Genomic DNA, 15,437 nt, shown 5'->3' with positions numbered 1-15,437 from the left:
AAACAGTGTAAATTACACAATTGATTTATGTTCCCTACTTAGTGCATTAAACAGTGTAAATTAGACAATTGATTTATGTTCCCTACTTAGTGCATTAAACAGTGTAAATTAGACAACTGATTTATGTTCCCTACTTAGTGCATTAAACAGTGTAAATTAGACAATTGATTCATGTTCCCTACTTAGTGCATTAAACAGTGTAAATTAGACAACTGATTTATGTTCCCTACTTAGTGCATTAAACAGTGTAAATTAGACAATTGATTTATGTTCCCTACACAGTGCACTACGTATATCAGATAACAGATTTAATACACGTTTGGGAATAAAGTCTGTGTCGCCTGCGTGTGTTTGTGTCGCTCTTGGCCGCTCGTTCTAGATTCCGGTACTTGCAGGCATCAGGGAGCCGCTATATATATATCAGGGAGCTGTGCATTGTACAAGGTGAGCACCAAGCAACAACCTCAGGTGCTTTTTTGAGAACCAGGCCAAAAATGTTATGTGCACCCCTGACTATAATACTCAGTATAAGCAGAAAGACGTGACTAACTTACACTTTTACATTTAGTTCTTATTGTTATATTTTGAATTTTGTTTGTTTATAGACTCTTAATCTCAGGGTCGTGGGTTCGAGCTCCACGTTGGGCGAGTATCTTCATTTAACATCTACAGAAACCAAAAGGACGTTCTTCCACTTTGGACAGTCGGTCTCCGGTGACTTATCAGGGGGATATTTGTGCTTGTAGGACTGTTGTTTACTGGATGTTTTCAGTTACTTATTTCCACTATTCTGTGGAGCTACACATTGTTGTTGTGTCTCATATCTGTTTGATCAACAGGCAGGTTGTGCAATAAAAGTCACTCGTCCCCGGGTGGGCTCGAACCACCAACCTTTCGGTTAACAGCCGAACGCGCTAACCGATTGCGCCACAGAGACATGTAACCAGCTGTTTCACTGGACGGTACACATGTCAACAAGTAGCGAGCAATTAAAGTTTGTGAGCTGATGTGCAGCAAAACAAAGAGTAAAAATAAATGAAGCAGAGTGGATTTGGCTTTGGGTCGTTCTATAGTGAGTTGGAAGTTAATAGCTGAACTGGCCGGTTAGCTCAGTTGGTTAGAGTGTGGTGCTAATAACGCTATGGTTGCGGATTTGATTCCTGTATGGGACACACCCACTTTTGGACTTAAACTATCAAACAAGTGAGCCTTCTCTAACTAGCAGGGCCTATTGACCATTCAACGTTGTCTCTGACAAGTGTGAGATCTGTGTACTTTGGTCAGTAGAAGTAGTTGTATAGCTTTATAAAAACATTGTACTTACTTACTATTTCCATTCTTGCAGGAGTGTGGGTTTACCTTCCACTTCAGTAGTGAGGCGTGTCCAGCCCTGCTACACAAACTGTCATTCCTGTCCCTGTTAAAAACTTTAGCTTAGTTAAAGCAAATAAAGACACATTTAAAATGTTCATCTTTTATTACAGGTTTAAAGTTGCATAAAACAAATGTTTGCACAAATAACATAAAACCAAAGTACAAAATAAACATATCTTATTTTAATTTATTTCTAGCACCACTAGATGGCGACGATGTCTGTACAACATTTTAAACTTCACTTTAAAAGTCAATTCAATGTGTTTTACTGTAGTAAGAATGAAAGTTTGAGCTGATCTTTGTCTCAATGTGCAGCTTTGATGAAGAGAAAGCTCACCTCCAAGATAAGAAAACACTTACACTACCACAATAGTATTTATTTATTTTTAAATGTAATTTTAAAACATGTCAGTGCAGTCTGTATTAGGATTTATATGAACTGGGTTTTATGCACTAGAAGATGGTGGGATAATTAAACGTAAATATGAGTATTTCTTTTAACAAAGGAGTTTAGCTACCACTAATCTGGTCTACAGATAAACACAAAGAACAAAGACTCATGATTATAGAACAATGCAACACTGTTCAGTACACAGCCCCTCATTCACACCTTCTCATGTACATTCTGGTTGAGGACGGTTCATTATTTGCTAAGTGGAAATCATCTAAAGACTAGAATTTTGGAGTGTAGACCTAGAAGTGTTAAAGTAAGAGGCTATTCATTTATGAAAACTTAGCATTCATAATATGAAGAATTTATGCAAACACCATAAAGACCAGGGTAAAATTCTTCCACTTGAATGTAAAAGTTGTTCTGTATTTATTAAAGTAGATTAAACTTGATTAAAGAACAAAAACAGATTCAGATCTGAGGTTGGTACATTACACCACATTACATTTGATGATTAATGATCATATTCATACCATCATGTACATTTGATAATTGAAGTAGAACAGTTCTAGTGGATATTAGTAGAAAATGAAACACGACTTCAGTCACAAAAACGTAACTTCTGTGTGACCGTACTGGTGTCTATTAAAAATGCTGCTTCTAGTAAAACTTCATTCGCACTATAAGCAGCAATATGGGTCATCCTCTTATGTGAATGCGCTGGTGTGGTGTACCTAAAGGATATTCCTTTCACTAAAGATCTTTCCAGACAGTGAACGGTGATACGGCCTCTTTCCTGTGTGAATGTGCTGATGATGTTGGACCTAATGTGCAATAAAATACTTTCCACACTCTTAACAGTGATTTAGTTTTTCTATGTGAATACGCTGATGCCATTTGAGACTATTTTCATGAGCAAAAATCTTTCCACACTCTGAGCAGTAATATGGTTTCTCTCCTGTGTGAATACGCTGGTGTTTTTGAAGGGTACCATGTTCAGCAAAACTCTTTCCACACTCAGTGCAGTTATATGGTTTCTCTCCTGTGTGAATACGCTGGTGTTTTTGAAGGGTACCATGTTCAGCAAAACTCTTTCCACACTCTGAGCAGTGATACGGTTTCTCTCCTGTGTGAATACGCTGGTGTACTTTAAGGACACTACTTTGAGTAAAACTCCTTCCACACTCTGAGCAGTGGTACGGTTTCTCTCCTGTGTGAATACGCTGGTGTTGTTGGAGTTTACTCCGTTGAGGAAAACTCTTTCCACACTCTGAGCAGTGATACGGCTTCTCTCCTGTGTGAATACGCTGGTGTACTTTAAGGGCACTACTTTGAGTAAAACTCCTTCCACACTCTGAGCAGTGGTACGGTTTCTCTCCTGTGTGAATACGCTGGTGTACTTTAAGGGCACTACTTTGAGTAAAACTCTTTCCACACTCTGAGCAGTGGTACAGTTTCTCTCCTGTGTAAATACGCTGGTGTTGTTGGAGTTTACTCCGTTGAGGAAAACTCCTTCCACACTCTGAGCAGTGGTACGGTTTCTCTCCTGTGTGAATACGCTGGTGTTGTTGGAGTTTACTCCGTTGAGGAAAACTCTTTCCACACTCTGAGCAGTGATACGGTTTCTCTCCTGTGTGAATACGCTGGTGTACTTTAAGGGCACTACTTTGAGTAAAACTCTTTCCACACTCAGTGCAGTGATACGGTTTCTCTCCTGTGTGAACACGCTGGTGTTGTTGGAGGTGACTCTGCTTAATAAAACTCCTCCCACACTCTGAGCAGTGATGAAAGTTCTTCATGTTTATGCTTTGATAAGACTGTAGAAACTGTTTCCTTGAAAAGCAACAGAAACAAAGAAACAAGGTCGTTTCTAATGAAGAACGTGCAGAAGATCCTTCTTACCAAGTGACTCAGCTACAAGTCTAGAGTTTAGTCCTTAAATAGAGCTGAGGACAAAGACCCAAGACGAGTTCAAAACTCTGCATTGGTCAATCATCAGACAACTATTCACACCTTCTTGTGTGAAGTACTAGCTCATTATCTATGGAACGTGTGCAAATAAAGTAGATGGAGCCACAAAGCATGATGGGTGAAGTCAAACTACACCTATTTATCCTAACAGAGAAGTGATTTACATTTAATCCTAAACACAAACAAGGAATTGAAAGGCTATTCTGTAAAGTGAAATGACATGAACTTAGATAAAGCTTTTATGATAAGAATGTAAGTCATGTAAAATGCTGTATGTATATTTGTGTGAATTAGTTTCTACTGTATATGAGGAACAATAAGAAAACTAGAAGAAGAAACACCCACCTATACATTTATCTGTATTTATGCTGTAGAAATATTTACTGTGCACTTGTGTGTCTGTGAACTGTTTGATTTACTACTGCAGTCAAGCCTCCACTTCAAAATGCTCATTCAAATCAGCTCCCACATTGTTTGTGAAGATGTGCGTATACTAAACATTACGGTAAAAGCGTCTGGTGGAACTATTTAGGATAGAATTTCAGGGTTTAAAATAAATGGTTTGGTAATAATTGGACATTATGATTTTACTTTAAATATAAAGTCAACTAAAACATAATCTAAGCTCATTTCCGTTTTAATTTAGATTGTTATTAAATGGAATAACCTTGATTTTATGAATTGTTATTGTTACTAAAAGGAATCTACTTGTTTCCACATAACAATTCCACTTTATAATGATAGTACACAACATGTAGGTTACAAATACATTCTAGAAATGTGACAATATAAAAGGCCTTTATTATAAAGTGTAAGGGTACCAAAAAATAGGGTTTAAATGTGCATAAAACTCTTAGCATTTACCATGTGATCAGTACCGTAAAACAGGGTTAAAATAAGGGGTGGGCAATTAAATTTTCCAAGGGGCAACATAAAAAACTGGGACTGTTGTGGAGGGCCGGACCAATAAGGTGAACTTAATTCTGCTCAATATTAATTTTGTTTCTTTATTTACATTTTCAGCATATATCTTTATCCAAAGCGATTTACAATACAGTTACAGTATACAGTCTGAGCAATTGAGGGTTAGGGGTCTTGCTCAAGGGTCCAACAGCAGCAACCTGGCTGTGGTGGGGCTTGAACCAGCTACCTTCTAATTACTAGTCCAGTACCTTAACCACTACGCTATGACTGCTCACTCGTTATGAAAAGCAGTAGATTGTACAGTTCTTATAAGCTGTTAATGTTTAGATGTTACAATCAGAAAATTGAAAAAGAAATCTGTTTAGTATCGTAACAGCGATTTAGAGCCTAAATTCTGATTCTTAACCAGCGTTACACCTGATTTCAGTTAATAAATACCTCAGAAGTTCATGTCTTGTTAAAAACTCCACCGTCAGTCACACTCAGTTCTGTTCACATTACAGTGAAGCTGGAAACACTCGCACACATGTAAATCAAAACTTACGGTAATTTAAAGATATAGCGCTCCCATCAAAATCAATCCTGTTGTAATGCATGTTTGATGTACGTTTATTTACATCTAATTTTTAATTGCCACGAACCTCATACCACTAGATGGCGACGATGTCTGTACAACAACTTTAAAAGTCAGTTCAATGTGTTTTACTGTAGTAAGAATGAAAGTATGATCTGATCTTTGTCTCCTTCCCCCAATCCCAATCCGCTCCATACTCACTCCGCCTCTCCACTCCGCCTCCGTTTGCACGTTCACGTGGAGCTTTTAATTACTTATTTATTTATTTTAGTTTTAATACAACACGAAGCTGGCAAGAAAAATAAAATAAAAGTAAGAGAGAGTTAAAGGTTCTTCTTTATAAAGTGTTTTGTGTGGTTTTGTAGGCAGCAGTGAGAGACTTTTCTGGTACATGGTGAAGAAAAGGTTGAATCCAGATGATTTGTTGTGGTGTTTTTGTACTAAATGCAGGTGAAAGAGGATCAGCAGCAGCAGCTGAGTGGTGTGTGTGGTTCTCTGTGTGTTTTGTCTCTGTTTCAGGATCTTTTATTTGAAAAGCTGTGTGTAGAACAGAGAAAGTAAAAGACGACACACAGCGGAGTGAAAGGCTGAACGACGGACGTCTATAAGAAGCAGCTTGTTTACAGCATCTCTCGCTTATGGCCACACCACCCTGAGAACACCCGATCTCGAAAGCTAAGCAGGGTTGGGCCTGGTTAGTACTTGGATGGGAGACCGCCTGGGAATACCAGGTGCTGGAAGCTTTTATCCACACACACCCACCTTCACTCCAAACCTCCTGTTACACACTGACCCAGCGGCTTTTTCTTCATCAAAGCTGCACAATGACACAAAGATCAGCTCAAACTTTTATTCTTACTACAGTAAAACACTCACCATCCCGCTCGTACTACAGGAAATTATACTGTAAATATTACAAAAAATAAATAATAATAACTTTGTGACACATTTGGAGAATTGTTAAAAGTGCCACAAGCAGGCGACATCACAAGGATTTTTAAACATGGTCACAAGATGTGATTTTACCACATCATACAGATTTTACTGATTCTACTGAATTTTATTCTAGATCAAACTAACATGAACATTTATAACAGCAGGAAAAACAAGATAATAAAACAACCTGGACATGATGCAATAGTTTTATTTTATGCTCTGGTTAAGTGTAAAATATTGATACATTATCGTTTTTATAAACTGATGCATGACATTAAATAATGTAAAAACATGGTGCTGTAGAAAAGTATTATGCATTTTACTTTTTAATGTTACTGTTATGTTTGTTTCCTGTACAATTTTAAAATTATAAATTTAATTTGTATATTTGCATGTTGTAATAAAATGTTATTTTAAAAATCAAATCTCTCTCGCTACACAGGGTCACTGTGGAGGCAAATTGGTGGACAAGTGGATCTAAACTGCTGTAGGCTGAATGAGCAGAGATAAACTGATGAAAGCTGAACGAACAGACCACAATACAAATAATTATTTCTGTGAAAGAATCAAATCCCCTCTGAAACCATCCACACGTCTCTAAGTTCTGCTGTATTATTCCTCACCATGTGCTGGTTTCACTTTTAAACTTGTGTTTTACAGCTCAGGAGAAATCAGGTGAGAATCAGCTTCTCCAGGAAAGTCTAAAACACCTCATGTGGCTTAATGTACTAAACAGCCTAGAAACACCAAACATCTCTCAGTTATTACTGCTCATAAGCGCTCCCTACTGCTGAAATGACCAACCTGTGGTTCAAAAGGAAAATTATCATTTTTATAATAAGATTTTGCTTATAATAGACTTGGGAAGAAAGAAGTTTAAGGTGAAAATGATCACATTTACCATTTTGTAATGTACACACATTTTCTCTTTCAAGTTTTTAAATATTCAGTTTGTCTTTTATTTCATTTAGTTTTAATATCTGGATCCATTTAGATGATAAATATTTAAGAAAAGAAGAAATCAGGAAAGGGGCAAATACTTTTTCACAGCACTGAATAAATGGTGGTTAATAAATTGAAAAAGAAAATCTTCATAAATGTATCACTGCCTCACAGATTCTAAAATCACTCAAACAGTTTAATGTTACACTTTCATGTAAATTTTACATTTAATTTGTTCAATCTGACAGTTTCACTTTTGATCCTGAAGAAAGGCAAAACCCCGGGTAGAGGAGCTGAGTGAACGTGGTCTGAACTCTGTGGAGGAGCTTCATTGTATCAGAGACGCTGTAGAAGGACAGAGTTCCTGCTTCATAATCCACATACACTCCTATTCTAGAGGAACTCGGCATTGTGGGAATTTCAGTCTTTTTGTTATTGTGCCTGAATGAAAATCTGAATGGAGAACAGAACAACCTCCAGGACTGATCATTATATCCAAACAAACACTCACCACCACGTCCCTTCCTGCTGATGCTTTTATATGACACCGCTATAAAAACCCCATCATCCCCACTCCACTCAACCTCCCAGTAACAGCGTCCACTCACACTCTCTCTACACACAACCTGGTAGTAATAATCAAATCTATCTGGATGATCAGGATACGACTGTAATGTTCCACTCCAGGTCACCACTTTGTTCTCCTCAGACAGACGGAGGTTTTTATTTACTGTGTTTGGATCCAGTGTGAACCGACAAACATCTGGAAAGGAAACACAAAATCAACCAATTCTGCTCCATTCTTTACACAATGACTTTGCTTAACCCTTTATACATAACATTCTGTGCCTTCGGCCTTCATTTACTTTACAGTATCATAATCAAGTTTTACACTGTCCATTTAATAATCTTACAAGTGAGAGAGAGTGTGTGTGTACAGTGTGTGTACAGTGTGTCTGTATGTACAGTGTGTGTGTGTGTGTAATTATACATGTCTAAGTGTGTGCATGTGAGTTTGACACTTGACAAACACACACTACACAAACACTGCACAAATACACAGACACTACACATACACACAAGTACTACTCAAACACGCAAATGCTTCACAAACACACATGAACACTACACATACACACAGACACTACACAAACACACATTAAACAAACACTGCACAAATACACACAGACACTACACATACACATAAATACTACTCAAACACACACGAATTCTACACAAACACACACAAATGCTACACAAACACTACAATCACACAAACACTACATGAACACACACATACATTACACAAACACTGCACAAATACACACAGACACTACACATAAACACAAACACACAGACAGTACACATACACATAAATACTTCTCAAACACACATGAATGCTACACGAACACATAAACACTACACAAACACATATAAACACTACACATTTACACAAACACACACCTACATTACAAATACACACAGACACTACACATACACACAGATAATACTCAAACACACAAATGCTACACAAACACTACACAGACATACAGACACCCCACAAACACGACACATTCACAAACAGTACACAGACACACACCAGCAACACACAATCCATCAACAAACACACAGTCATGCTAATAAAGCTCTTTGAATTGTGTGTGTGTGTTTCAGTGTGTAAGTGTGTGTGTGCATGCATGTGAATGTGTGCAAGAGTGTGTAAGCATGTGTGTGAGTGGGTGTGTCTCTGTAACTGTGTTTGTGTAAATGTGTGTGTGTGTGTGTGTTGGTGTATGTTAGTGTGTGTTTCTGTGACAACGATTGACTCATAAAATCTCCTCAAAAATATACAGACAGCAGTTTAAATGATTGTTTTACTTGTTTAAACTTCATGACCTCTAAATGTATTGATTTTAAATAACTATTGAAGAAAAGTACATGGAACAGTGGTCTTTAGCAAGGACACAAAATGTGAGGAACATGAAGCCTCGCCCCTCATTTACCAATATAAGAACTTTAATGACCCTCAAGAGAATGTTGGGTGGTGAGTATGTTCTGTGAACTGATGAGTCAGAATCCCTATACTTGCAATGAAGCATCAAAACAGCATCTTACTAACAGTCAGTCATGGTGGTGGTTGTGTGAGGGTGTTTCAGGGCTAAAGAAAAATGTCTGGTCATCAGTTCATGATTTAAAGTTTAAACACTTGTGTAATACAAAAACACAACAATTCCAAATAACACGAGCAGATCTTTGTTGAAATAACCAAACTGAGCTGCAGTAGCATCTGAACTAGTAACATGTGACAAATAAACGGGGGGGGGGGGGGGTTGCAAATACTTTTTCACTGCACTGTATATGTTTGTGTGCTTGTGAGAAACTTACATTGTAGAAAATCTTCTCTGATTTCAGGTTCAGGAGGTGAAATAATCCAGACTTTCTGCACTGCAGAAAGAGTAACAGTACAATCACTTATCACAGTAAATACATATTTACACCAGAAACTGTCGCAGGTACAGCAGCCCATAAGAAGTTTGGCATGTTCTCCCAGTGTTTGTCTAAAGTGAGCTTAATTCTGAGTAACTGACAAGTAACCATGTGACCATGACCAGTACTGGGTTAATGAGTAAATGAATGATGTTGTTAGATGTAAAATGTTCATGTTGGTGGATTTGATTGTTTTGTTTGATGTTTGAGTACCGAAGCATTTTGGAGACAATGGAACACTGAGGGCTTGAACTCACCTCCATCTGGTATCTTCTCACACTGCTCTTTCCAGAATTCTTCTACTTTCTCTCTCAGCTGAGATACAGACTTTGTAACATCATCAAATGAGAGGAAAGGACTGATTGTGATGGCGGCTGATTCTGCAGATCCAGCAGGAGCCGAGAGAGACTGAAAATTCTACATTCAGACAAATAATGTTCACAGAGAAACAACAAGATGATGATGAATCACAAATGATTCAACTAATAAACGAATAAACTTGTGCCTGTAAAACTGTCGAAAATAGTTGGTACAAAGAACAATTTAGACTACTGTGAAGATTGTAAAATGTCCCACAATCATTTTAAACAGATAATCCAGCTGTGTTTGGGTATAAAAAAAACATTCAGGTACAGACCAGTTTTTATGAGCAACGACTCTAAAATACATTATTAAATAATCATACAGTTTAAACACAACATTCTTCATCAAGCAACACCAGCCCTGTTATTTCACTACCTGTCCACTAGAGACACCATTACCTAAACATTGAACCTAATCTTTTATTATCTGCATCGTGTGTTTTTTGTTTGCCCTCGTTTTTTAAAACCAGAATATGTTCACAAGTCACAAAATACTATTTCTTATCTTTTGGTTTTTTCACGATCTGAACATATTTTATTACTTGGACTGGTGCAGCAAAAATATAATTATTTTTAGTGCTGTTACCTGGAGGAAATGGACGGGATCCTCTGTGTGTGAAAACTGTTCCAGTTCAGCATCTTTCCTCTTCAGCTCTACAATCTGCTGCTCTGCCTGTTTCAGGACTTTTTTAGATCGACTTACTTCTGCTGTCTCTCGATCTCTGATCAGATCTTTTAGCTCAGAGCATCTTCTGTTAATTGAGTTGATTAGTTCAGTACAGATCCTCTCAATGTTCTCCACTGCTGTCTGTGCAGAACACTGTTAGAAGATTTAGGAAAAGAAAACGTTTCTCACTCAGATATTTAGAAAATCAAAAGAAAGTCAGAAAACACTTTAAAAAAAGTTATGGATCTGGTCATATAGAAGCCCAGATGTAATGTAACTTGCAGGACAATGTGGTTCAGTAGCACCTTTTCTGTTCTGGCCATCTTGTAAACTTTCTCAGTGGTTGTCTTCTTCCCCCATGAGATTTTCAGCAGTTTTCTGATGCACTCATTCTCAAAATCCTAAATGTGTCTTTCTTCCTCTTTCTTCAGTGTCTATCCAAACATTCATATGTAGCTACTGGCCAGACTAAGACTTTCATCACTCATAGCTTGGTGACGGTGCTAATTGGCTTGATTTTTTTATACCCTTGATGCAATATTTGATCCTTTTCAAATATAAGAAAGAGTTCCAGTCTTCTACCTTCCACCTCAAACTCCAGCACTTATTCAGTGTTCATCATCAATTCAGTTTTTACTGCATTTATCAGCATGTTATATTTCCTCGCAGATGTTTGATACAACACACCTGCTCCAGTACGTCCCTAATTTAAAACTATATGTGTGGATTAAATCTAATAAAACCTAAAAGCAGCATATATACTGTGAAATGTGCTGGTGGTAGCACACTGTTACATAAATTATTTTGAGTATCAGGAAACAGCAGCCTGGCCAGGACTGGGAAATTCAATGTTCTCAATTCTTTACCAGAAATCTTATAAAGTAATTTATGTTTAAGCATCTTGATCCAAAGCAACAATCAATAATCTTTTTGGGTGGCTCAGTGAAAGTCCTAATATGATCGTATCACCCTTATAATTATTAGCACAACCTCAGAATTGTTATACATTGGTTTAATGGAGGAGAGTCGGACTGATCCTGAGAGCTTTTTGTTTATAAAACTTACCTTGTGAGACTCCACAGCATTTATCAGCTCACAAAGTTCCTTCTCTCTGTTCTGGATTTTCTCCTGGAATTTTCTTTGGATCTCCAGCAGCTGCTTCTACACAGTAAAACAATCCAGAATTTACTTGTATTGTGTACGAGCACCACATAAACAACGTCAGTGTAAATGATAATGAGTTGTTACTTGTTAAAGAGAGCTGTATAATATTTTACCTGTTTCTCAGTTCTTTCTGCTGCAGCTGATATTGTAATATGTCCGTTATGATTGTCTAGCATACACAACATGCAGATACACTGCTGATCAGTACGACAGTAAACCTGCAGCAGTTTATCATGCTGAGAGCAGATCTGATCCTGGAATTGTCTGGAGGCTTCAACCAGCTTGTGCTTCTTATAAACAGGAATTTGATAATGAGGCTGAATGTGAGTTTTACAGAAAGAGGCCAAACACGCCAGACAGGATTTTACTGCTTTGCATTTTCTCTCTGTACAGTAATCACACTCCACATCTTCAGGTCCATAAGGAAGTGGAACTTGGGATTTTCTCTTCCTTAGGTTCTCCACAACTCCAGTCAAAATAATGTTTCTCCTCACAACAGGTCTTGGAGTGAAGGTTTGTCTACACTGTGGACAGCTGTATGTTCCCTTATCATCCTCCTGATCCCAGCAGTTATTAATACACACCATACAGAAACTGTGTCCACATGGAATAGCAACTGGATCCTTCAGTGTTTCCAGACAGACTGAACAGTTGAACTCGTCCTGAGCTACTGAAATTTTGGACTCAGCCATTTTACTACACGTAAACAGAAACACCAGTAAACACAGTAAGTTATTTACAGCAGCTCAGACTTCCTGGTTTAGTTCGTGAGCGTTATGATCGATTTTTGTTCATTTAAAAAAAAAATGTTAATTACCTTGTGTATTCATGCTGTAGGACTTTTAATTTGTATTGTAGTTGTAGTAACTAGTACATGTGAGTAGTTAACTACTACAACCTTCGTCTTACCAAAATATGCGTTTTTCAATTGTTGTTAATCTTCTATATTTTATTATTACTGTACCTTTACTGTAGTACATTTTATGATTCGTTACTGTACCCATGCTGTAGGACTTCTATAATGTGGTTGTAGTAACTAGTACAGGTGACTAGTTAACTACTACATCATTGGTTATATGAAAAAAACTTATGTTTTTTTTACTTTTAATTATTTATTACTGTACCCATACTGTAGGGTTGTTTTTATAATTGAAGTGTAGTGGGTGGTACATGTCACTAGGTAACTATTGCATCGTTTATTATATTAAAATAATTAATTTAGAATTGTTGACACTATATATTGTTACTGTACCCATACTGTAGGACTTTATACAGTTGTATTGAATGGTACATGCCACTGGGTAATAACTACACCTCGGCTTCATGCACTTTGTAGACGGTCCCTTAGCACTTCCTTACCATTTCAACGCGGATGAACCTCACATTTACAAAATAACAGAAAATAAACATGTACAGAAAAAACTTTTAAAACATATTTGATTGTAGTTTGTTCCTTGTTTACTGCAGAATCAGTTAATGCAGTTTCACTCATTTTTGGATGTTTATTAGCCGAGAACGAGCCGAAAGAAACTCGAATGTCAGGCGAATGTCCAAGACTTCCTGGTTTAGTTCGTGAGTGTTCTGTTCAAAACAAGTGTGTTTAAATCACATCAACAATCTGAACTACATAAAGTAACAATACACAGTAATGTACAGAAGTGTGGAAATGTATAAACTCACCTGCGTTCATCAACTTCAATTATCAACAAAACTACAAACACAGACACGGAACAGATCCACACTCGAACAGAACAGGATCAGATCAGTTTCACTTCTGCTGAACTAAAGGAGTGAGAGAGAGAGAGAGAGAGAGAGAGAGAGAGAGAGAGAGAACAGAACAGAACAGGATCAGATCAGTTTCACTTCTGCTGAACTAAAGGAGAGAGAGAGAGAGAGAGAGAGATAACAGAACAGAACAGGATCAGATCAGTTTCACTTCTGCTGAACTAAAGGAGACTTTTTTGACTTTTTACACTCCTTTATTTTCAATAAAAATTAGTCAATAAATACATATCTAGCACTTACATCAAAATAATTCAAAATAAAGAGAAAGAGAGTTGTTTATCTACTATGGAGCCAGAACCTCTTCACAGCACCATACATTCTTAAAAATGTCACTGTTCCCTGTACTCTTATAAAAGTTAAAATCGACCATAATCCTTGATTTAATAAATCTTTTCAGGATTGTTAATGCATCACAGTCAGTGCTTTGTGCTATTTTGTTTTTTCTGCTTATATAAATAGCCATCTTAGCTTGACCCAGGATAAAATTAATTAGTTGGCACTTGTGCCTGTCCCTCCTGGCATATTTAAAACCATAGATAAAAACCTGGGAGGTAAAACCAATATTAAAAGATTAAAAAATGTCCTGTAAAAAATAAAACAGAGATTGCAGCCTGGAGCAATTCATAAATGCATGAAAAACTGTTTCCCTCTTTGAACAGAAAGGACATTCATGTGACACTTTAGGGTTTATTTTACAAATAAAAGAGTTTAGTGACACAATTCCATATAAAATCCTCCACTGTATATCTGCACTCTTTTTGGTTAAAGGTGGTTTATACAGTGCCCTCCATTCTGGTTTAAAATCATTATTAAAACCCGGAACACTTCTCCATGGAGTGTCCACCCTTATATTCAGTTTTGTCTTATTTAAAACCTTTACACATGCTCTGTATAGGAGTTTTCCGGACACACTATGAATGTCCATGTCCCCTTCACCTCTACATTGCAGAAGGGGACCCCATATCCATCCAGGTTTGGAATGATGTTTAACTGGGGGAATGTTCCTTCATCTGCAGTGTTGCTTTCATCTGTTGTATATTCCAGAAGTAAAGTTCGTTCTTCTGCTGTAAGGGTAGATCTTCAGTGTTGCAGGAGGTTGTTCACAACACGCAGAGACCTTAGTCCCAAACATGCCGCCAAGTTCTCCGCTCTTGAAAAGTCTTTCCCTGAGACATCAACCAGATGTCGTAGTGTGATGATCTTTGATGTAACCAGAGTTCTAGACAGTTGGTAGCCATTTACACTGGAGATGTCAAGACGTGACCCATAGATCAGGGGTTCTCCTAGCAGCCCTTGTAGCACTCTGCTCCCTTTGTTTTCCGTTTTAAAATAATTCCAAATTTTAAAAAGTCCATAATAATCCACCAATGTCCAGCATTCTTGTATCCATTAAAAACAAGGCTCTGTCTAGACCCATTCCTCCTACTTTTTGTAGGATTCCATGAGCTGTTGCTCTCCAAACCAGATTCTTGGGTCCAGTGAGAAGGTTCTGTATAAACTGGAGGCGAAAGGCTGCAATTCGGCTGGCAAGGTGGACCAGCCCCTGTCCCCCTTCCTCCTTTGAAAGATAAAGCACACTTTGAGGGATCCAGTGCAGTCCATCCCAGAAAAAATCTACCAGCAGAGCCTGGATATTAGCGAGCAGATTTGGCGGTGGGTCTACACATGCCAGCCTATGCCACAGGGAAGATTATTGATCACCAATACTCGTCCTCTGTATGACATTTTTGGGATCAGTCGCTTCCACCGGTTCAGTCTGCCCTTTACACGCTCCATGGTGCCTTCCCAGTTTTTACTTAAAAACTCAGGGTTACCCAGGTAAACACCTAAGTATTTAAAACCACCTTTTCTCCACCTTAA

At 37.7% G+C, this 15,437-nt stretch overlaps 1 protein-coding gene, 1 non-coding gene and 2 pseudogenes across 2 annotated transcripts; 1 reads left to right on the top strand and 3 right to left on the bottom strand.

The window, feature by feature from the left end:
• LOC134326288 (zinc finger protein 208-like) overlaps positions 1-15,437 on the bottom strand; it is a 163,760-nt pseudogene that overhangs the window by 16,618 nt on the left and 131,705 nt on the right.
• On the bottom strand, positions 864-937 carry trnan-guu (transfer RNA asparagine (anticodon GUU)). Its single transcript has one exon. It is a non-coding gene; the product is annotated as a tRNA-Asn (tRNA).
• On the top strand, positions 5,869-5,977 carry LOC134327161 (5S ribosomal RNA; annotated as a pseudogene).
• On the bottom strand, positions 6,363-13,524 carry LOC134326371 (E3 ubiquitin-protein ligase TRIM47-like). Its single transcript, XM_063008529.1, has 8 exons — positions 13,473-13,524; positions 11,906-12,488; positions 11,694-11,789; positions 10,548-10,781; positions 9,857-10,016; positions 9,498-9,557; positions 7,779-7,875; positions 6,363-7,553 (listed from the first exon to the last, which is right to left on the bottom strand). Exons 2-8 carry the CDS (start codon positions 12,482-12,484, stop codon positions 7,349-7,351), a joined length of 1,431 nt encoding a protein of 476 aa, XP_062864599.1. The 5' UTR covers positions 12,485-12,488; positions 13,473-13,524; the 3' UTR covers positions 6,363-7,348.

Source organism: Trichomycterus rosablanca, chromosome 14 (genome assembly GCF_030014385.1).
Source record: "Trichomycterus rosablanca isolate fTriRos1 chromosome 14, fTriRos1.hap1, whole genome shotgun sequence".
Taxonomy (NCBI): Eukaryota; Metazoa; Chordata; class Actinopteri; order Siluriformes; family Trichomycteridae; genus Trichomycterus; species Trichomycterus rosablanca.
This window is presented reverse-complemented; position numbering and strand designations above follow the sequence as displayed.